This window comes from Phyllostomus hastatus, unplaced genomic scaffold (assembly GCF_019186645.2).
Source record: "Phyllostomus hastatus isolate PE091 unplaced genomic scaffold, TTU_PhHast_1.1 phas_scaffold_78, whole genome shotgun sequence".
In the NCBI taxonomy this organism is placed as follows: Eukaryota; Metazoa; Chordata; class Mammalia; order Chiroptera; family Phyllostomidae; genus Phyllostomus; species Phyllostomus hastatus.
This window is the reverse complement of record NW_025334041.1, coordinates 3,392,210-3,413,658: the sequence shown is the minus strand read 5'-3', so window position 1 is coordinate 3,413,658 and position 21,449 is coordinate 3,392,210. Positions and strand designations below refer to the sequence as shown.

The 21,449-nt window shown below is 56.9% G+C and overlaps 1 protein-coding gene across 2 annotated transcripts in view; it reads left to right on the top strand.

Moving 5' to 3' along the window:
* The first annotated feature begins 165 nt into the window (after nucleotides 1-165).
* ZNF277 (zinc finger protein 277) overlaps nucleotides 166-21,449 on the top strand; it is a 65,828-nt gene continuing 44,544 nt past the window's right edge. For both annotated transcript variants that reach the window (XM_045828811.1, XM_045828812.1), the window contains exon 1: nucleotides 166-284. In XM_045828811.1, the coding sequence (XP_045684767.1) occupies nucleotides 194-284 (91 nt within the window). In that variant the 5' untranslated portion in view covers nucleotides 166-193. The remainder of the gene's footprint in view (nucleotides 285-21,449) is intronic.

Sequence of the window (21,449 nt, the reverse complement as noted above, 5' to 3'; positions counted from 1 at the left end):
GGCGTGGCGGCAGCTCCTAGGGGCGGGGTTTGGGGTTCGCTTGCCGGGTCCTATTGGCCCAGAGCGTGACGGCACGACGGGGGCGGGGAGGAAGTGTCGCGTGCACGGGGAGGGCGCCCCCAGTCGCGTCTGCATTGGTTCCTGTCGGCACCTGCCCCGCCCCGCGGCCCTCCCTTTTCCTCTGCCGGCCGTCATGGCTGCTCCCTTGGCCCTGGGTGCTGCTCCCCGAGGCGAGGAGGACGATCACTGCGATCGCCCCGGGGCCGGGGCTGTCAGTAACGAGGGTGAGTACGGCGCCCCCAAGGTGCAGGCGGCCTGCGCTTTTTCTGCTTTCTCTCGGACCAGGACGCAGCTAGCCGCCGGGCGGACCCACGCTGCTGCCCGCTTGGAGATCACCTGGGTGGGAGGTGGCCAGGGGTGGGGCCCAGAAGTACCGGCGGGTCGGTCGCGGCTGGTGGGTGCGGGCTGTCCCGGGCGGGAAGAGAAAACGGGATGGCACGGCCTTCCGGGCAGCCACGAGGCTCCCTGGGCGTTGAGAGCTCTCCGCGTCGCTGGGGAGTGGGTGTGGGTCAAATCTGGCTCGCGCGAGGGCAGTGATCACGCAGGGATGAGAGCTCTTTTTCTTCGCGGGCACCCTGCCTCCGCCTCTGTTTGCTTTGTGTGGCCTCCGGGAGAAGAGTTTTACTGGGATTCGCGCCGATTTTCGTTTGCAGACGGGCCACTGCTGTCCAGTTTGCAGACACGCCTAGTGGTTGGCTGGCTGGCTGGAGCGGCCCCTGAGGGGTGTGTGTGCCCCTCCCAGATTCCGGAGCCCTTCTTTCACTGCCCCTGGGGTTTAGGATTGAACGTGGAGCCTGGGGTCCTTAGGGAAAGAAGAAAGGAAGTGGTAATCGGCACTCCTGACTTCAGAGAATGTTTGAAGGTGGTTATGAAAATCACAGCAACGTTGGCTCTATTTGACTTCCAAGTTGTTCTCTAATCCACTGCAGAGATGAAACCGCAAACTTTGAAAACTGTAGGGGGCGTGTCTTTAGGCTTCCTAGGCCCATTCTTTTACCCTTTGGCCCATCCCTAGCCCCCTCCCCGCCCCTTCTTCGGCCCTGATAGGTAATTTAGCACTGCAAGTTACCTTGCTGTGATGGACCTGGTTTGGGGCTTAAATTTGGTTCACAGCCCTTGGTGAGGGTTTTTTTGCTCTTTCCTTATTAATGCTTTCGCAGTTAAATTAGTCGGATATTTAGTCTTAAATAAATTCTTGAGCAGTACAGAGATAAAGTGCAATTACTTCCCATCAGTGGAACCACCTAGCCCTGCAATTATTTCAGCACCTCTTCCAAAGAAAACTTTGTTGGCTCCTGAGTTAGATATTGAGTTATACCCACACCCGACACAGTTCATCATTGAGTTGGCCATACAGTCAGCGCTTAATGTGATAGTAACAGGCTGTTAGCGCTTTCCAGATTCTTTACAAATTCCCCAGGGCTATCAAGTTACCATCCAAGAATGGAATCCTCAAGGGATGTTTGTCACAGATTAACCATAAAAACAAAAATAGGGTATGCCTTTCACAAACATCAAGGAACAATGAAAAATCATTGGTTATTTTAAGTTTATAAGAATTCTCATTATCAACATTTCAAGATGCTCAAAAACACGCGAGGTACAAAGTGAAAATTCCTCCGTCACACAGCCCCGGAGCGACAAGTGTCGGTGGTTTGGTGTGTGTTCTTTCCGGCATGTTCCTCAATGACACGCGTCTCAGCGGCTGTGAGTCTTTAAAAATGAAAAGGGATCATTCCACGTAAGAGCAAAGAGCTGCAGTCTTCCTTGTCCCGAGGGTCTCTTACAGACACTCTTCCTATTGGTGCATTTATGGCTCCCTTCCTTTAAAGGACCATGCCCACTCTGCTCCGTAACATGGGTGTGCCTCACTCCAACCATTCCCCTATCCCTGAGCACACACTGGGGCTTTAGTTTTTCAGTAATGACGTATAGTGAACGGCTTTACGTACATATCCTTGGCCGCTGTGTATGTGTTTCTCAACAAACTGCTGGGTCGGAGGTTACGCGTGTTGAAAATGACACATAGTAGACGCTGGGTCTTGCCTGCACGAGGTGTCAGTGCACCTTCCCACCGGTGTGTGAGAGCAGCCGCTCCCCGGGGCCTCCCCAGCTGTGAGGGGACCAGTCCAGGGCCCGTGTTTCAATGACTAGTAGATCGAAGTGAGTAACGGATGGAAACCTTAACTTAGATTCCAGTTTGTTTTCAACAAAAGCACTGGGCAGCTACAGTGAATCTGCAGCATTTGTTGAATGAACAGAATCCCTCAGCCTGGCTCACAACTGCTCAGAGTTCTCACTAGTTCGTACAAGTCAGTGGGAGAGCTCGATGGTTGATTTTTGTGTTTTCCTTACAAAGTGCTCGTTAAAGATTCCCTTTATAACCCAAGTATCATTCTGAGACTTTATCCGATTCTTTTCCAGGCCTACAATGGGATACGAATTTGGGGCAGAAATAATGACTTTGAAAGTATATTCATATTTTTTGTCAGGCAACCACTTCAGTTATCGAGCATGCTTTTTCCCATAAAATCGTTCATTTTTTTGAAAACTGCCTTTTTAGAGAAGTTTTCCTCTAGCTTTAATTAAAATGTCAATCTGGGCGTTCCATCCCCCGAGACAGGTGGGCCTAGGAGTCTTTTCATAGAAACCCTTGCAATTCTTCACGATCTCTACCACGAGGCGTCACTGGGTGGTGCACAGGCGGGCACCGCGCCTCCCCTGCCTTGCCAGCCCTCCGAGGCTCCCTGCACGGCGCGGCTTCCCATACGTCTGAGCAGTGACTAGGGTTTCATATTCTCCCCTAAAGGAAGGACAGACAGTAAACAGGCTCAACATTTCTCACACTTGGGAGGTGTTACTGGCCGTTTTCTTCTGCTGTCTCTGATCGGGAGGCGGTAGGGGAGCACACCTGTAGTTTGGCAACTACGCATGCGCTGAGGACACTTCTTGAACCAGGTCTGTGCCTCCCTGTTGTGATATCCCGACGGTCAGCTGCCCCCTGCGAGGGCTCGCCCAGTAGGTGATGCTTCTGGGGATGCCTCGCCTTGGGGGCCTCATTAACTCCTGTGTGCTGTGCCTGGAGGGAAGGGGGCCGCAGGGGGCCCTGCTGGAGCCCCGTGCTGGTCAGCGTGGAAGAAACACTGACGGCTGGGACACGGTCCTGGTCCCAAGAGCACCGTTTGGAGGGTGCGGGTTGCAAGGAATTCAGCAGAGACGGGAAAGGGTTACAAGTAGAACAGTGGCTAAAGAGACGGCCAGAAAGAACAGACGCAAAAGATTATTTCAGGCACAGGAAAATAAGGCACGGTATCTGATCAGATTCGGGACCCGAGGGCGAGATAGGAATCAAAGTTGCTCCCAGGTTTCTAACCAAGGCTCCACGCTGTTCTCTGGAACAGGAACCACAAGACCGAGGCGCTGACACCCCCTGCGGCCCCCTTCCCTCCAGGGACCGCACCCAGGAGTTAATGAGGCCCCCAAGGCGAGGCATCCCCTACTGGGCGAGCCCTCGCAGGGGGCAGCTGACGGTTGGGATATCACAACAGGGAGGCACAGGCCTGGTTCAAGACGTGTCCTCAGCGCATGCGTAGTTGCCAAACTACAGGTGTGCTCCCCTACCGCCTCCCAATCAGAAACAGCAGAAGAAAACGACCAGTAACACCTCCCAAGTGTGAGAAATGCTGAGTCTACTTACTGTCTGTCCTTCACTTAGGGGAGAATATGAAACCCTAGTCACTGCTCAGACGGATGGGGAGCCTTGCCGTGCAGGGCCAGGGACCTCTGTGGAGAGGGCTGCAGCCTCGGAGGGCTGGCAAGACAGGGGAGGCGCGGTGCCCACCTGCGCACCAGGCAGGGGCCCCACCTCCAGTCACCCCGCTCCCCCTCCCACCTCTCTGTTATCACACGGATGTTATCGGGCTGCAGGAATGTGCCGGCAGCTTTGTCTACCCTGGAAGACCACAGACTTCTTGGGGGCCAGAGTTGTCTTGTTTCACTTCTGCGCACTCAGGGCCGATCAGAGCTGCAGGGAGCAAACTGTACCAGCTCAGGGGTTAGGGTCTGTTTGAAATGTATCCAGAACCTATCATGGCAGCCGTTTTAAGCAAAGGAATTGAAAAAAGAACTGAAAACTGAGCAGATATTATGTTCGTGAAAGTTTTACGTGCCAACTGATACATAATATCCTCACAAAGACGGTACCTTGTCAGAGGGCATCATAGTTAGCATTTTAGCATGGTTTTCAGCCCTTTTGTAAGTGAAGTTTTAGCGTTGTTCAGGCGACAGTTACACGAGCCCTTCAGGTCTTCGTGAGCAGCTACCTGGACCTTAACTCCAGCCTCCCGCCCGGTTCGGCTGTCCCTGGTTTCCGCGGCACCGCCTCATTCCCAGAGTCAATGCTGATGTTCCCTCTTTCCACTGCCCCATTCCCTGGCGGGACAGCGGAAAGAGGGTCAGACACTGCCTTGGAAAAGCCGTATTTACATGTCAGCTCTGCCACTCGGTAGCTGTGACGTAGGTCTACGGCACACGCTGCTGCACTGATGCAAACACAGCTATGACACCCACTTGGCAGAGTCACTGCAGTTATGGAAGCCCAGCGTGTGCCCGTGGATAAGGCTGGGCCTCCATCCATTGTAGTCGCTTTTGATACAAAGATCGGCCTCCTCGAGCTGCCTGCCCCCGGACCCCGTGTTCGCTCGGGAAGCTGTCTGAGTGGCGGTGTAACCCAGGGCAGGCTCAGGAATGCGCCGCCGATAGCTGCTCCGGTCTGCGTGCGCTCATGGAATCCGGGGGTTGTCCGAGTGTCTGCTGGCGCTGCGCGCTGGAATGGCAACTATGCGCTCTGAAAGGCTTTTTATAGTTTCTTCCAGACCCCTTCTCCCTCCTCCCCAGCGCCTCCCCCTCACAGCGGCCTTCAGCAACCCGCGCGGGCACGCACTCTCCGAGTCAGCAAGAAGCTCGGGTGGGCTCGCGTGATGGGATGGCCTTGCAGGGCACAGGCCGGCGGATGGCATTAGAAAGGGAAAGGGTTGGAGGACCCTAGTCTGGCGGCGGTGGCGTGAGGCCCCTCGGGGCCTCCTCCGCAGCACCCTTTAAAAGTAAGCAGGTCCCAGCTTGCAGGCTATTAAGAGGGGATGTTAAAAAGGGAGGCATTATAATAAGGGAGATGCTGGTGGGAGCTGACATTTGATGAGCAGTAACCGGTGCCAAGCGCTGTATCGAATACTGTTCCAAGAGTCCTTTTCCATCGTGTCCTCGCAGCGGCCCCGAGGGGACCGGTGCAAAGAGCAGCTTGCAGAAGGTCACGCGGCAGCCATGAGAGGACTTGAATCCTATTTACTGGGGCAGTGATGTCCCTGAGCTCCGCTGGATGAGGCCTGAACAGACTTTCCTTCACCACACGCATGTTCCGCAGCTGCTGCTCCCAGGCAGAAAGGCGGAAGGGCACAGGGAAAAGAGTAGGTGTCCGCATAGAGGCCAGAACCGTTCAGGACCAAACCCTGGTTACCTCCCAGCCAGCTGCAGCCAGGCGACAAACCTCCGAGCCTTGGTTTCCCCTCCGTGAGACAGGCCGAGGTCCCCTGTCCGCGGGTTCCTGAGACGGCAGGGCAGCGTGGTCTTTAGCAAACGGTGCGTGCTGTTCCAGCTGTAGTTAGAGGCGTGCCTTTGGCACGTGCGCCAGAGGTGACACCGATGGCGGCTGTGAGTGTGTGAGTGTGCGGCCACACTGTGCCCTGCCACCTCAGGAGCAGGTCTCTGCTGAAGGACTTGGGCGGACTTGCAGTCTCGGGCGCCGCGTTGACATCCACTTCTGTCTGTGCGGACGCAGACCTTCCGTCCTGCGCGGCCCGGCGCCCCGCTCCACGACACAGGCTCGCGGTACACCTCCCGTCGTGAAAACTCTGAGGCCCACGTGTCCACGTTCATCACTGACAACGCTGTGATCGGATTCACAGAAAAACTGTGCTTTCTTCTAAACACGAGTCCGCGGGCGTGGAGAAATAAGCAGCATACGTTACCTGCCGTCTCCGGCAACGGAATCTTGATACGCTGCTACTGGCTGTTCTTGAAGAACTTTGCCACAGAGTTGGGGTCCGTGCTGCTGCGGTTTATTTAAGAAACTCGCCAGACTCTGAATGGGCCGGCACGTCGCCCACGGTTCCTTAAACCATTGCGATGCTCGCTGAGACAGGGCTGTCATACCCACCTCACGGGCCCAGAGGCGAGTGAGGCAGCTTTTCCCAGGAGCTGTGATGCGTTTGATAGCGCTCTCCTGCCTCGGTTTACATCTCAGCCGGTACTCGTCGTGGCCAGTGGCGTGACTTGTCAGGTCACTACCAGTCTGGGTGCTCTCCGTAGCTCCAGGAGCCAAGCAGAGTTTTCTAGAATTAAACCTTTGCTTTATTCTCAGGGCAGGTCAACAGTTGAGAAGTGGTAGAGTGTCTTAAGGGATACAAGCTGATGTTGGAAACCATTAGGCCTTCTCCGTGTGTCGTCATTTAAACTAAGCACTACATCAAGTAAGAGTGTGGGGGAGACAAAACTGGGCTGGGGTCAGGGAACGTGGGTGCTGATCGTGAATGGGCTGCTTTGTCGCCATGTGAACTTGGGGAAAATAATTTCACCCCCGCCCCCCGAGCCTCAGTCCCACGGGAAGTGCCGCAGTTGGCTGCCTGGCTCGCGCCAGCGGGAGGCTGAGCGAGGGGGGGGGCTGTGTGGAAGGGTCCTCGGGCGGGAACGCCGGGGCGGGTGACGCCGGTGAGGCAGGGCCAGCACAAGCAGCAGAGGCGGTCTCTGGAGTTGGATGGGCTGGCTGAGATGTCGCTGGTGTGTGACCCGTGTGTGACCCGTGACCCGAGCGAGTCCTGTAACCCCACCGTTATTATTCGCGACAACTGCCGCCGCCGCCGCCGCGACAGAAGTCTGGGGGTGACTTCAGACTGACCCACCTCGGAGTCGGGGTGCAGCGTGCCGCTGGTGTTGCAGCACGTCAGCCCTCTCGGGGCGGGGCTGTCACCCAGGCTCCGCGTCGCCCCATCTTCTGGGACAGTGCCCTGTGGGGTGGCATTTCGTGGTGGTGGTGAGGCGGCAACTGGGAACCCGCTCCCTGCTGGGTGCTATGCGGGACACGAAGGAAGCACCCGGCCCTCCCCTCGAAGACTCCCCCGTGCGGCTGCTGGGCCGGGCATCCTCCGTGGCTGACCGGCGCCCGGCCGAGGGTCCTCCCTGGCCCCCACCCCACTGCGGGAAGAAGGGGCACATCGGAGTCTGCGATCAGCGTGCACCGACTGAGGAGCCCAGCACAGCGCAGCCTTGAAACGCGTGTATCTTTCAAAGACAGGAAACGCATGCTCCGTCCCCCGGTTTCCCTAGCACTGCCCTCACTTCGTGCCTTTTCTTAGCTGAAAGGTAAACCCTAATCACTTCCCCAAGTGATCAGCCAGGGCCTAAGATGTGTCAGTGTTTTCATCCAAAAACTGAGATTTGTTTTTTAAGAGGAAGCCCTCAGAATTGTAAATTGTGGTTATTTTTTTAACACAATTTCCTGTTACATAACAAGCTGCTATTCACCCGTAATAGCCAATTAGAAAAGAAAATATCTTGTATCCACTCATCGTGATTACCATTATAAAGCAATTAATAGCAGTAACTGTTGCTAAACAGTAACAACATCCATCTCTGCTCCAGCACCACACCGCTGATTCCCACCAGGGGAGGGGGGAGGGGGGAGGGGGGGAGGAGGTCCTGAAAGCTTGCTGGGGCTTCTTACACACCAGCTGATGACCGACTTCTGAGAGCTCTGTGACGGTGGCCGCCCACAGGAGGGGACGACACACTAACGACCTCCTGCTCTGGCGGTTGCTTTTCCAGCGCGTCGCTGGGGTTTTTATCTGGGTTTGATCTCGCTTGGGCTTCTGACTGACTGCAATTTTAGAGAAGTTATTTACACATGTGGTGAGGTGTCCTGGTTTGTAGAGGAGAGAGAATTCACTTGTATTAACATCCTTTTGACTGCATCTCCCCAGCAGCAATAAAAGAAGGTGGACTTGGGGGACCCGCAGCATCCGTATCCCAGAGTCGGTGTGAAAAGAAGAGCATCCCCGGGGGGGGGGGTGCTGTTAAGAATTAGTCCCACGTGGGGACGTCATTAATCAGGGACGCAGAGTCAGAAACTGGTGGAGAACCCCAGCGGGACGGCTTCCGGGGCCTCTTAACCCAGGAGAGTGTGGGCAGGCCGTTCGGGGTCCCCCACCCGACCCTGTTCCCTCTCCTCCCCGTTCTTCAGTGAACCGTGCAGACCCCAGGGAGCTACTCACGGAGCCGAGACTCCGCTCGTTCAGAACCCGCCGTTGCCCCCCCCCCCGCCCGCCCCCGCCCCGTGCAGCCCTCTGCTGCAGACCGCAGATGGCGCCGAGGTCGCCTTGCCGCCCCCGGGATCGGTGGCCTCGCGGGAAAGGGGTGAGGAGAGCGCAGGTAACTATCCTGCGAGGTAGGCAGTACTGAGGAGAGTCGAGTGATGGAGACAGAGTTGAGCCAGAGATCCTGTGGGCACAACCAATCGCTCAGTCAGTCGGTCAGCCCGTGCCACGTAGATCAGGAGAGAGAAACTTGCGTGGCGAGGGAGTCGTGTTTTAGGAATAGCCAGCGTAAAGGGGGGGAAATAGGGCAGGAAGGTAAACACAAAGATAATAAAGCTTGAGGACGGGAAGGGAGAGCTTATGCCCGGCAAGCGGCTCCAGGTGGGTGCAGTGGACTTGGCCGCGCAGGCCGAGGAGGGGCGGGGCCACGGGAGCACTGCGCGCCAGCACCGCAGGCACCAGGCGGCCCCTCTGCCGGGAGGGGAGCGTGGGAAGGCGGGCGCGGTGCAGAGAAGTCTGGGAAGGTCGACAGATGCTGGCCCGTGGGGTCTCGCACGTTAGACCCCGACTCTGCCGACTGGGGCTGGAAGGCCGAAGGAGGAGAACCGTGATCTCCAAGCCCAGCCAGGCAGCGATGCGCTGCAGAGGGGCGGCGGAGCAGGAGGCCTGGGTGGTCTCCGAGGCAAGGATGCTCGCTGAGACTGGGGGCTGCGCAGGCCTGGCGGGGCCCGGCCATAAGAAAAGGTCAGCCTGACTCGGGCATGGCCAGGGAGAGTCTGTGTCGCCAGTAGGAACACGACCGCAGGTGGACTGGACCTCGGGGACGGCACCCGAGTCCTCGAAGAGCTTGGAGACTCCAGTTCACAGGGACGTGGGGCCGGGCGAGGCGGGGAGTCAGAGAGCCAACGGAGTCCGGGCGAACTTCACGGGCCTGGGCACTAGCAAAGGGACACAGGTGAGGCCTGGTCCCCGGGTTCAGCCACACGCCCAGTGACCAGCCCCTGGGACCCAGGCGGAGACGGACCGAGAAGACCGGATTGACGCAGAGCCACTGGCTGAGGGGGCCCCTCCTGGAGCGGAGCCAAAGGGCCGGTGGGCGTGGGGACCCCCGCCGGGCCGACTGGCCGCGGTGGCCAGGGCTGAGCTCCAGGCAGCTCGTTACCGTTGCCCACGGGCCGCTGCACGCCTGACCCCGAGCTCGTTAGCCCTGCACAGCCGCCAGCCGCTGCAGTGTGACTCTCCAGGGTCAAGGGTAGCACCCTTTCTTTCCCGTGACCCCGGACTGGGAGGGGTTTGAGGCCTCGGAGGAAGATTTCTGTGCTTGACCTTTTTCCTGTTGAAACACTTCAGAGTTGATTGAAAGAGCCGATTCAATTATCATGTTAACTTCCCTCCTATCAATATGATATTCTTAGGTGTCAGTAGTTATAATTCTTTCTCTCGAGCACAATCCTGTTTTCCTGTCGATGCGTGAAACCCAGAATACCTCCAACCATTCAGATTTGCCTGTTCTGAGGACCTGAGTGAATGAAAAATGAACAAAGCCCCTAAGCAATGGACTGAAAAAAAAAAAATCACGTCTTTGCCGTCATGCCTTGAGACCTCTTCGTGGAAACTGGGGTTCTCGCTGTTTCTGTTTGCCTCCGTGATCGGCGAGGGCGGGCCGACGCAAATGGCGTGAGCTGCCAGTGTTTTTCAGGACGGCACTCCAGGGCCCCGTAGGATTAAAGGACAGAAAATTGTTACAATATCTTCTCACACAAAGAGGATTTCATGATCCAACGATTTTCAAATGCTGAGTTGAATCAAGTTGCATAACTTCCTCACTTCAGGACTCCAGTATGCTAATCTTCGTGAATGTCCAAGAGACTCGTGTCAAGTTGCAGTTGCCCAGCCATTCGACCACACCGCCCTTTGCTCACACCTCCCCCGCTGACATTTCATGGGCTGCAGGAGTCCCGTGGAAATCGTCCCCCCATGAAACAGACCGTGCTTGTCAAGAGCAGAGCCTGCCCGAGCAGTTCCACCTGCAAACACCTTCAGGAAGAGACCGGACACCCTGGGACTGTCGTGATAACCACTGAGACCTGTCACCCTGGGACTGTCGTGATAACCACCGTCTCCCGGCATTCGGATCCCAGCGGTCCCGTTGCAGCTCCGGGTGAAAGCAGCAGACGTCACTGTTTGTTCTGCCCCAGCGAGATAGGACATCCTCCAAGTTGCACCCTGCCCCCCGCCCCCGTTTTGTCCAGAAAGCCAGAGTTCTTTTGGAAATATCCAAGGTAACACTGAAATACATGTTCATAGAAACAGACCTAGCACTTGAGCAAAGTAGGAGAAATGTTACTCTTCGAATCGGTCTCTTTTGATTTGAGAATTGGACAATGAAAAGGGACATTGTTCCCGAGGATCCGGCTTCTAGCCGACTGCTCCCCAGCTCTCGAGCCCATGCTGGTCAGGTCACCGTAGCTGTTGCATGCATTATTCAAGGTTATCAAAGTTTAATTCGCACTCTCCTATCAGCTTTCATCGGACTCAGGAATGCGGGTTCTAATTGCCTGTGTGTGGCGGTGGCGTCAGAAATGTCAGAGTCTCTGAATGCCTGTTTATTAATGCAATGATAAATCCAGGCATCTCTTTGATGTAAAAGCTGCAACTCCTGTGAGGCTGAGGAATTCCTCAGTGAAGGTTTGTTCAAACAGCTCAGAGGTGATTCATGGGACCGTTGTGACTCACTCCTGGTCAGCAGGGTTCAGAGCCAACTGGCCGATCTCCGTTTCCTTGGGATCCTCACGTTAAATGTGGTTTTACTGTTAGAGCCGCTGTTATCAAAGACACAAGAAATAACAAGTGTCGGAGAGGGTGTGGAGAAAGGGGAGCCCTCGCACCCCGTGGGTGGGACTATGCACTGGCGCGGCCGCTGCGGAAAACGGCGTGGAGGTTTCCCGGAAGGTCGAGACTGGAACTGCCGCGTGGTCGAGCGGTTCCGTGTCCGGGCGCTCGCCCGGAGAACGTGACAACACTAACTCGAGACGCACCCCCACCCCCACGTCCACGGCAGCAGGCGCACAGTAGCCGGGGCGTGGGAGCGTCCGAAGCGTCCGTTGACCGATGGGTGGCCAAAGAGGGTACGGTGTACGGCCCTGGCCGGTGTGACTCAGTGGACCGAGTGCCGGCCTCCGAATCAAAGGGTCGCTGGTTCGATTCCCGGACAGGGTACATGCCCAGGTTGCTGGGCCAGGTCCCCAGTGGGGGCCATGTGAGAGGCAACCACACATTGATTCTCTGTCTCTCCTTCTCCATCCCTTCCCCTCTCTAAAAATAAATAAAATCTTTAAAAAAAAAAACACAACAGGTAGTCCTTTCGTGCTGGGGCTCTTCCGTCGCCGTCACTTCCTGCTCTCCTGGTATCCTCTCAGGTGCTCGGGTCGCGCACAGTACACGCCGGTCCTTCGGCCTGTTGACCGAGGGCTGCAAGGTTGCCCTGTGAGCTCCCAGCCCCCGAAACCGGGGCTTGTCCGCAGACCGACCGAGAGCATGATGTAGCGCGCAGGACACTGGCCTGGCGGACGGACAGACGACTGCGCTTCCCATGGTAGCTGTGCGACCTCACATAAACCCACTCCCTGGGCCTTGGTTTTCCCACAGCTCAGACAGAAACCGTCCTCCTTCCTGCCTTGCAGGGCAGCAGCGAGATGATCAGAAGATGACTTTATAAAAGGTCAAGGGTTATGTAAGTTGAGCCGTGATATGCTAGTATCCTGCATGAAGTGTCCACCCTTAGGTTTACCGGTCTGACTGTGTGCAGTAAATGACACGACCAGCCTCCTCGCCCTTTGAAGCGTCGGTCACTTACCATTCAACCTGAATGTTACAGAATATTTGGTCTGTGAGTGGCACAGGGAAATGTTTCAGAACGCCAAGACACAGCTCCTGTCTTTTTTGAGTGAAGCGATACACTCACCAGTAACCAGGTGAGGCTCTGAGTAAATGAGCAGAGGAAATATCTGCCTGAAAGGGGCGTTTATAGCCGGCTCTGGGGAGCAAGTGGGAGAGCCCCCAGTGGGCTGGTGGGCAGCTGCCCAGCCCCTGAGCCTGGAGCACCAGCCGAGTCAGGACGCCGGGCAACACGAGAGCTGGGCGCCACCCAGGGACGTTTCAGAAGCTCTGCCTAATAAAGCCTGAGGCTCCAGGGGGGAAGAAGGTGGAATCCAAGACGGCCTCCGAGAACCGTGTCTGGAGCGCCCAGGCAGTGCCCAGCGCGCAGCCCCCATTCCCGTGGAGGCCGGGGTGCACAGGTTGGGTCTCCAGGAGCCGCTGGCAGAAAGCAGGAGAGCACACAGACACTTGTGCACGGAGACGGGAAAGGGCGCCGTGGACCCCCCTCAGGCTCTTCTGTTTCAGCGAGTCTGTACTGAGCAGTAATTAGGCGCCAGGGCCCGAGGGCACCGAAAGGAACCAGAGTTGCTGCCCCGAGGGACCACGGCGTGAATCTGGAGCAGACAAACTCACTCCTGAAAGGAGGGCACAGGGCAGCCAGGCAGCGGGCCTCTGGGCTCTGGGCCTCTGCAAAGGCTGCTGGCCTGCCTGGGAGGTCGGGGCAGGCGCCCGGGGGATAGCCCCGGGCAGAGGCCTTGCCGGGCGGTCGTGGGCAGGGCTGGCGTTCTCGGCAGAGGAGCTGCGGGCGGAAAGGCTCCCAGCTGCCCCACTCCCCCACATCGTCAGAGTCGCACATGGTGGGGGAGGGCGCCTGCCGGTCGGAGACAGGGTCAGGGAAGCACACGAGGGCGGGCAGCGTGAAGAAGGGGCCAGTGGGCTGTCTCCCAGTGCGGACCGCCCCCTGCCGGTGCCGCGAGGGGGGAGGGGGACACACTGAAAGGCGCAGGGTGGCGGCCACACCTGTTTGCGAGGGCTCGCTGGGCTCTGCCAGGTGCAGACCTGCATGTCTGCGTTTTATTTTTTAGATGAAAGTGCACTTTGAAATGTACGTTTTTCTTAACTATTTCTCACAAATTTCATAATTGATACCTTTTCCATAATTAAAAGTGGCCATGTACCCCTGCCACTCAGTATTTTTGCTTCGGTCCGTGGCAGGTTTTACCAGGTACTCCTCATTAGGCTCCAGGTGTTGGCTCATCTTTCAGACAAAGGCCCCCATCGTCTGTGAGGGGGAGGGACTGCGTGTCTTTAAAACTCTGTGTGTGTGTGTGTGTGTGTGTGTGTGTGTGTGTGTGTGAGACAGACTATTTTCAAGTGTCGCTGTGTTCATTGGACTGACGTGTGATCTGATAAACCAGAAAGGGGAAATGCTGGTGTGCTGCTACCTTTTTTCTCTTACGTGCTTACGTACATGACTACTTACGTGCATAACGACTGCGGATGCTGCACGCTGGTTTATCACAACCGGCACGCCCAAGGTCACCCCTTAGCAACTTCCAGAGGGAGGCAGCGCTTCTTCCTAATGATCAGCTGCGTTTTCTCCCGCGCAGCTCAGTTCTCTCTGGAGTCTCCGATGAATGCCATCTGGTCCTAATTGCAGTTTTTCGGATAACTTTTTGGCTCCTTCCCATCTCACCATTACCCTGGGTGGGTTGTTTTTTGTTGTTGGGTTTTTTTTTTTTTCATTTTGATAGTTTATTATCATAGTAGATTGCTTCATGCCTGTGAGTGTTTTTACCGTTCCTCTTTAAATTTTCTGTAACGTGTGTGACACTCCTTTCATTTCGGAAGCGAGCAAACATTGGTAGGGCACGATTTGGTCCCGTGCGCTGGGACCGAGACGGCAGAACCTTTCTAACTCCAAGGATTTGTCAGTTGCTCAATGCGCAATGGATGGGTTCCTTCCTGATATCAAGTGTATCTGCTTGAAATAGGTAATTGTGCGGTTGGGAGGTGTCTAGTCTGTTATTTCAGAAAACAGACAAAAGAGTAGTTTCCACTTCATTAGGAAAGAAGATTGGTATCAGTTTAAAGTCATCTGCTGGTTTCTCCAATCAGCTCCCTCGGTGAGAGGCAGCCATATCCAGGGACTGCTACCAGAAAAAGGTCGTTTGTCCTCCTCACCAAAGGATTTCAGCGCCTCTGTGCCGTGGTGTCGCCCACCAGAGACCAGACGGATGATTTCACAGTGACTGGATAATGAGGCCCAGGATTACGGTGGGGATTAGGAGTCTGTGTAATTGGGATTAAAGTCTGGAGGAGACAAACAGCATGAACTGGGGTGGGGGGAGGGGGAAGGAGGCAGCCACTAGACAGCGGAGGAAACCTCGTGAACTCAAACAGGACTCGTTCGCTCGGGAACAGCGTCAGAACAGAGCAGTCCGTCCGTCCGAAACGGTTTGCGGCTTCACCCTTAAGTCCGTGCCCGCCGCTGCTCCAGATCATCGGGGTTCCTCCCCAGCGCCTCTTCTGCGTTCTCTACCCACTTGGAAATCCTCTGAAAGCCTGATTCCAGATGGAGAGCCGGGACGGGGGGCCACTTCCTGGGGTCACTGCAGAGGCTCGCGGGGGTCTGTGCGCAAACAGCAGCTCGTCGCCGGCTGAGGATAAGCGAGGACTTCCTTGGAAGGGAGGGATGGGCAGGATGCCTGCTCTGGGGGTGGCCTTTCCTCCAGACCCCCTTGACCCTGCACCCGCACAGCAGGTGGCGGCACGTCTGTTGTCGGAGCAGTCACGCACCCCGGGTGTCACGCAGTGTCCAAAGCGAGAGTGGAGGGGGGGCAGCCCTTCCGGACCCGGTCGCTGGAGCCCTGGCGGTCCTCAGGGATGGCCGGCGGTGCCACAGGCCTTCGGGAAGGGAAGGGAATGATCCGTTCCCCTTCTCTCTGCCTGTTGGGAGAGAGCTTACCATTTTCTACCCACGAGCCCTGACCATCTATTCTCCGTGCCTAGAATGACTTCTCTCTGGTCAGTCCTCAAGACTTAGTCTCCATGTGACCCTCACCTTTCCCGTGAGCGTTCTTGCTGTGTCCTTCCCTCCACCCAGCGGGCGCCCGAGCATTTATTTTCCCTTCTCAGCGCTTCGGTTCCACCGTCCCTCTGTGCTGTGGCTCCCGTGCTGGGGGCGAGACCGCAGGGTGCTGTGCTGTGGTGTTCCTGTGCGGGGGCGCGCAGGAAGGAAGGGATGTCGGCGTCACACCTGACCCGACGCTGGCCGCCCCTGGGGTTAGACCTCCGTGCCCGTGGGTCCGGGGCTGAGGCCACCGCGCCCGGTTCCGTCTTCTCTCCCCGCCTCTGAGGGCCGGGGAACCAGTCCCTGCAGAACCCGTGCGACAGGGGCTTCCCTGCCCCCACACCCCTACAGGGGGTCACGGTTCAGGAGCGCCGTCCGGGCTCCGCTCGCGTCCTCACCTCCGCCACATGCAACCGAGGGGCGCACAGCAAGGCCGAGAGCGTGAGCTGCACAACTAGCTTCACGCAGCAGCACGGCCGCGGGGACCCGCGCCCACCCCCACCCCCTTCGTGCGTGCGGGAGGACGAGCCGCGCCCCAGCTCCCCTCCCCGTCGCTCCACGTGCCTCTGCTGGGAAGGAACCGCGCCCGCACGTAGTCCGTTCGGCGCCGGCAGGAGACAGCGCTCGCCCGGGTCCTTGCGCTGCTACACGGCCGTCTCCCGGACCCTCGGTTACAAAGACCCGCTGTTTCCCAGCTGAATTGTCTCAGCGCCCTTGTCAGGGTCAACTGACTGTGAGCGTGAGGATTTGTCTCCGGACCCGCGGTTCTCCCCCACGGATCGGATCGGATCGCATCGGCACCGGCCTTTCCCTGAGCCGGCACCGCCGTGTCTTCATTGCCCCAGCTTTCTAGGAAGCTTGGGAGTCGCTCAAGTGTGGGGCCTCCAACTTCGCTCTTCTCTTTCAAGACTTTTCCCCCTTACCTGCGGACTTTCCCCGCATCAAGAGCACATCAAAAAGGCGAACACCAGCAGTTAGCCTTTGGGTGAGCATATAAATAATCTGCTGAAATCCTTTCCGATGGGCTACTTTCAGGCTGTTTCTTCAGCGCCAGCCCACCCCCCTACTCACCTGGGCAAGCCGTGTCTGAACTCCCCTGGCGTCAGTTTGGTTCTGGTGTTCAGAGGGTGAGTCCGCGAGCAACCGTCCCAGGCCCCCGACAGCCTGTGAAACGTCGGGCCAGGGATCTCTGCTCCTCCCTCCCTCCCTCCCTCCGGTAGTTGGACACGGGAGCACCATGTAGGGGGACTGGAGGTTCCTGCTGGCGGTGTTAACCGGGCACCGTGTTGCCAGTTTGGGGTTCAGCTTTAGGATGAGAAGCTAAAATGGCTGTGAGTGCTGTGTGGACGGCGTAAGTGTGAGGACCCTAAAAACTCTCCGAATCTCCTTTCACTGACAGTCGTTCACGCTTCGTGACTGCAATGAAGCACAAACCCACACTGTAGATGAGAACCCAGAAAGCAACTTCGGAAACACTCGCACTGTAACAAAGGGCCTCCCTGTGCAAGGAGGGAAGATCTGTCCGTCGCCCGTGATAGTGAGGGAGGAGTTCCGCCTGGCTGGAGCAGACGGCCGTCTGTATCTCTGCTCCGCCCACGTTCCTTGCAGCCAGCATTCTTCCCTCTAGGTTCTCCGTGTACGATACCTGCTGAGGTTCGAAGTTGGTTCTTCTCTTGTTGTCATTTTGGATCACAGTACACTTCTGTTCATGGAGTCAGGCCCATCGACATTCTGGGTACCAGTGACCTCCACGTCTTTAGAATTAAAGCAGAAAATTAGTAGACATGAATCTGTTATATATAGGGGAGTAGGGAAAAAAAGATGCATTTTCCCCAACCAGGTGAGTACGTAGAATACGTACATGGTTTTCCTTGCCCCCTGTGTCTGGTAAGATACTGATGACCTCTCTGTTTATGATGTCACTGAGCTGTCTAATAGATCTTATGGTTATGTGGTTAGCTGATGTTTCTTAAACCATTGATCTACACTTTCTATTTATAATCTTGATATGTGCATGGAACATAAGTTTTATAATATAGTCATTTAAAGCCTTATAATGTGCCATTATTTGTATGGTTAGGAAAAATGTCAAAAGGCAGTTATGAATAATTTTCACAAATCCTGTTATTTTATTTCTACCTTGAGTACCTAGTCACTGGCGCAGAAGAGCTCAGATTATGTCCTTTGAATAAAGTATCCTGTTTCCAGTGTCCGGAACAATCCTTGCACCAGCACCCTTCTTTCCTGGCCTTCCCCCCCGGGAACGGGGCCTCTTCCTGGCTCTCCGATGGCTGGTGGCCGCTCTTCCTCCAGCCATCAGGCTCGTGGTTCTCGGGGTCCCGTCCCGCTTGTCCATGGTCCCCTCTCCCCCGCACCAGGGCCCTGACAGCCGCCCCCCGCCCCCCGTCTCCCGGGGCCAGTGCGGAGGGGCCCCCGGGAGGGAGACCACAGCTGTGGCTCCAGCCCTTCTCCCTTGCGGGGCTGCTCGCACGGGCTGAGAGTGGGGAAGGGAGAGGAAAGGCGGAGGAAGAGCAGGCGGGGCTGGAGGGGTGCGTGGAGGGAGGGAGGAAGGAAGAACCTGCACCCCGTGAGGTCGTGGCCCCGAGGTCCTGTTCTGCCGTCCTCTCCAGCACACCGCAGGGGAGGCCCCGATCCCACGGTCCAGCACTCGAGGTGGCTCATGAGGCCGGCGGGACTGCGGACCTTCCCCGCCTTGCTGAGCAGAGCTCAGGCTCGGGACTTCAGTCCGGCCGCTGTCTCTGCACCGGAGTCCCAGCTCCCCCCTGGGAGGAGTGGGGTCTGTCCCCGCGCCAGAGCCGAGCAGCCGGAAGCGGGGGCACTGGATGTGTTGTCTGAGGTCCGAGCGTACGTATCCCTGGCAGAGCGCGTGGCAGGCCCCCAGGCCCAGGTCTGCGGCTCTCCCCAGGTGGACTTCAGGGGCCCGGCAGAGGTGTTGCTATTGGGCGTCTTTGCCAGAAGAGCTCGCGGTGTGTTCTGTTTTCCTCGTCGACTTCAGGGAGGCGCAGGGACAAGGGGCGAGGTTACCGTGCCGACCTGCCCTGCTCTCTCGCCCTCTCGCCCTCTCAGGGAAACTCTTCCAGGGCGGCGGGCTCTGCGGCGGCGACAGAGGGACTTTGTCCTCGGCTCGGCGCTCCACCCGGGGACCTTGTCTTCCTTCTCCTCTGGGCAGTAAGCGGACCTCCCGCATCTCAAATGTGCTCGTGGTCCAGGGGAAATAGCCACCTCAGCGATGCACACAGTTCATTCGCTGCGTGTCTGCTAAATAATGAGAAAGGAAAGACATCAATAACAGGTCTTTGCGATGCATGCGGTCGGCAGAATGTCCTGAGTCATCGCTGACCTGGGCGTGAAGGTGCAGGGCCCCAGAGGGAGGCGTCAGCTGGGCGCCGCCCCCAGCCCCGGCCCCGGCCCAGGCTGCTGCTCATTTGGTGGAGGCCTGTTCTGAGGGGTGTCGGAAAGCGCCCCACCAACACCCTGCCCCCTGGTGTGCTGCATGGGAGAAAGCCCTGTCTTCACCCAGCCGCCCCTCCCTCCGTGGGACCCGCCACCCGCAGCCTGCACCGCCAGCAGCTCTGGGAAGAGCCGTTTTTCAGAGTGTGCGAGGCAGTGTCTCAGAGAGACGTGCGTGTGTCGCTCGCCTCGGTGCGGGTGCCACCAGACCCTCTGCACAGCGCATGCAGACGTGAGTCAGCCCTCGAGTGCACTCCTTCTGCTGAGCGCCGAGCTGGGAACAATGGGGAAGAGAGAGAGGAGCTACTTTCCAGGCACTTCCAGTGTCATTTACAAACCCAACAAACACACACACAGAGCAAGATTGCCAGTAACAACAGTCTGAGTGACAAATAACTTGGTATGTGAGAGAGCAGTATTTCTCAAACCTCTTTTCAAGTCTTGGAACTACATTCCAAATTATCTTACACGAAATCTCAAGACCTAAAACCTGTAGGAGCTGGGCCTCTTTGGTTCAAGATGGTGGGGGGGCGAGGCCAAGGGGGCCTCTGCCCTGGTTTTCCCCTCGTCCCCAGTGGGACTCCGGGGGGGCGGAGGCAGCTGGGGTTGCAGGCGAAGGTCTCTGAGCTCAGCACGGAAACATGGGGCAGGTGGAGGGTGGGCGCGGTCCGCCGTGGCTCCTACACGGAGGAGAAAGCTCCGAGTGGGAGCTCCTCGGGAGCTGGTGGGTGGAGGCTGGGCGGGTTGGGATAGCTGGGAGGGCGGAGGGAATGAGAAACACCCAGGGAAAGGAACGCAGGTGACCGAGGGACCGAGGCGCAGAGGGAGAAGCCAGGTCTCGAGAGGACGGTGGGTAGACGGGAAGCAGGAGCTGGCCCAGCCAGCAGCGAGGTTGGGATGCGCTGAGAAAACACACACAGGCAGTGGGCTTCCCCCTGAGGGACGGAGGGGACGGAAGCCGGCCTGGAGAAGGCAGAAAGCTGGTGTTCACGGCCCAGCTGTCCCCTCCCTCTCAGGCGCCTCCGGGCTCCATCGGGAAGGCCAGGGAGTCGCCCACCTGAGCCCCTCCCTTTCTGGGTCTGCAGAGCCGTGGGTCCCCCTGCTGCCTGCGCTGGGCCGGACACTCGTCCCCTCCCCGCAGCCCGGGCCGGGGTGCTCCTGCCTCGCTGTGCGCAGCCAAGCCCATAATGCCACTTTTCTCTGCCCTTAAAAAGGTTTGGTTTTGCTTCCCTCCCCGAATCGCAGGGGAATTCGTCCTCGTGTAAAGAGGGAGAGGCCTGTGTGTGGCTGTATCTCTTTGTTACAGGAGAATCTGTACCTGCATTTGTATAAATCCCAGAAAACAGGCAATATGACTTGGCTTTATATTCTGAGAAATGTTAAGGGTTTTTTTTTTAATTCATCAATTCCCCTCTTTTCATTTTGTGTACTGATTCCTCTTCACTTGGTCCCCATGGCAACACTGGATAATGCTAATGAAGCTGCAACATCCTAAGCTCTCCCACAGAGCATCTCTGTTAAAATAGCCATGAAACCATCGTCGCATTTATTTTTTTCTTTCCCGAAAAGAAATCAATATTTTGGAATTCTTTTCATGATCAGACTCAACTTCCCAGACCGTCTGACTGGGATCAGAGTCTCTAATGTGGAGACGCTTTCTGGAAGATGACAGACCACCCTCGGGGCGCCTCCCCCTCCCCCACATCCGCACCCCACCCGTGTGGGCGTGCAGGTTCTCCGACAGGACTCCCAGGCCACAGAGCAGCCCCAGGGGCTCGTCCGGAGGGCAGACCCACCTGCCACCCCCAGGCCCTGAAGCAGCAGCTGGGGGGGGCGGCGAGCGAGTCCTCCCGGGGAAGCGATGCTCACTGAGGTTTGGGGGCCGCTCGGGCGAGGGATGGGGGTGTGCTGTGGTGGACGAGACCATCCGGGTCGGGATGGATTCTGTAACGTGATAAGAAATCATCTTGCTGTGTTTTTCCCGTCACCTAATTTGCTCACACTGTGACATAGCCAGGGAATACCAGTTCATGCTAAGATAGCGTCTGACAATAGAGAGTGTCGGGTTGATTTTAGCTACTGAAAAGAAATGTTTTCTAATCCTTGTTTATCAATTATTAACAAGCACAATAAAAAGTGGAGTAATCATCATTAAGCCTGTAATAAGTAATAACACAGACTACTAAGTTTTTTTCAAAGTATTTTTTTCTGGGGTTTTTTGTCTGTCTCTTTCTTATGTTTTTATGTGCAGATGCTGACAAGTCTCCACCTTTTTGGAAGGTGTTTTAAATAGTGCCTTTCCTGCCTGTAGTAACTCCTCCTTAGATCCTGGAACGCGTCAACACCAAGCAGTAAAAGCAAGGAACTTTTGGAGGCCGTGACTTAGGAAAAATAAGAAGCAGGTGCAACAAGAGTTGCGTGAAGGCCGAGATTACCCGGTCGGCGTTAAGAGGCAGGAAGCCCCCAGAACTCGGGGCCGGCAGACATGGGAGTGCCCGAGGCAGTGTGAGTGTAAGGCATTTGGAGGCGCCAGTGTCACAGAGACAGACCCTGGTGCACACCAGGACTCCGGGGCAGAAGCTCAGGAAGTCGTGTTCGGTGGT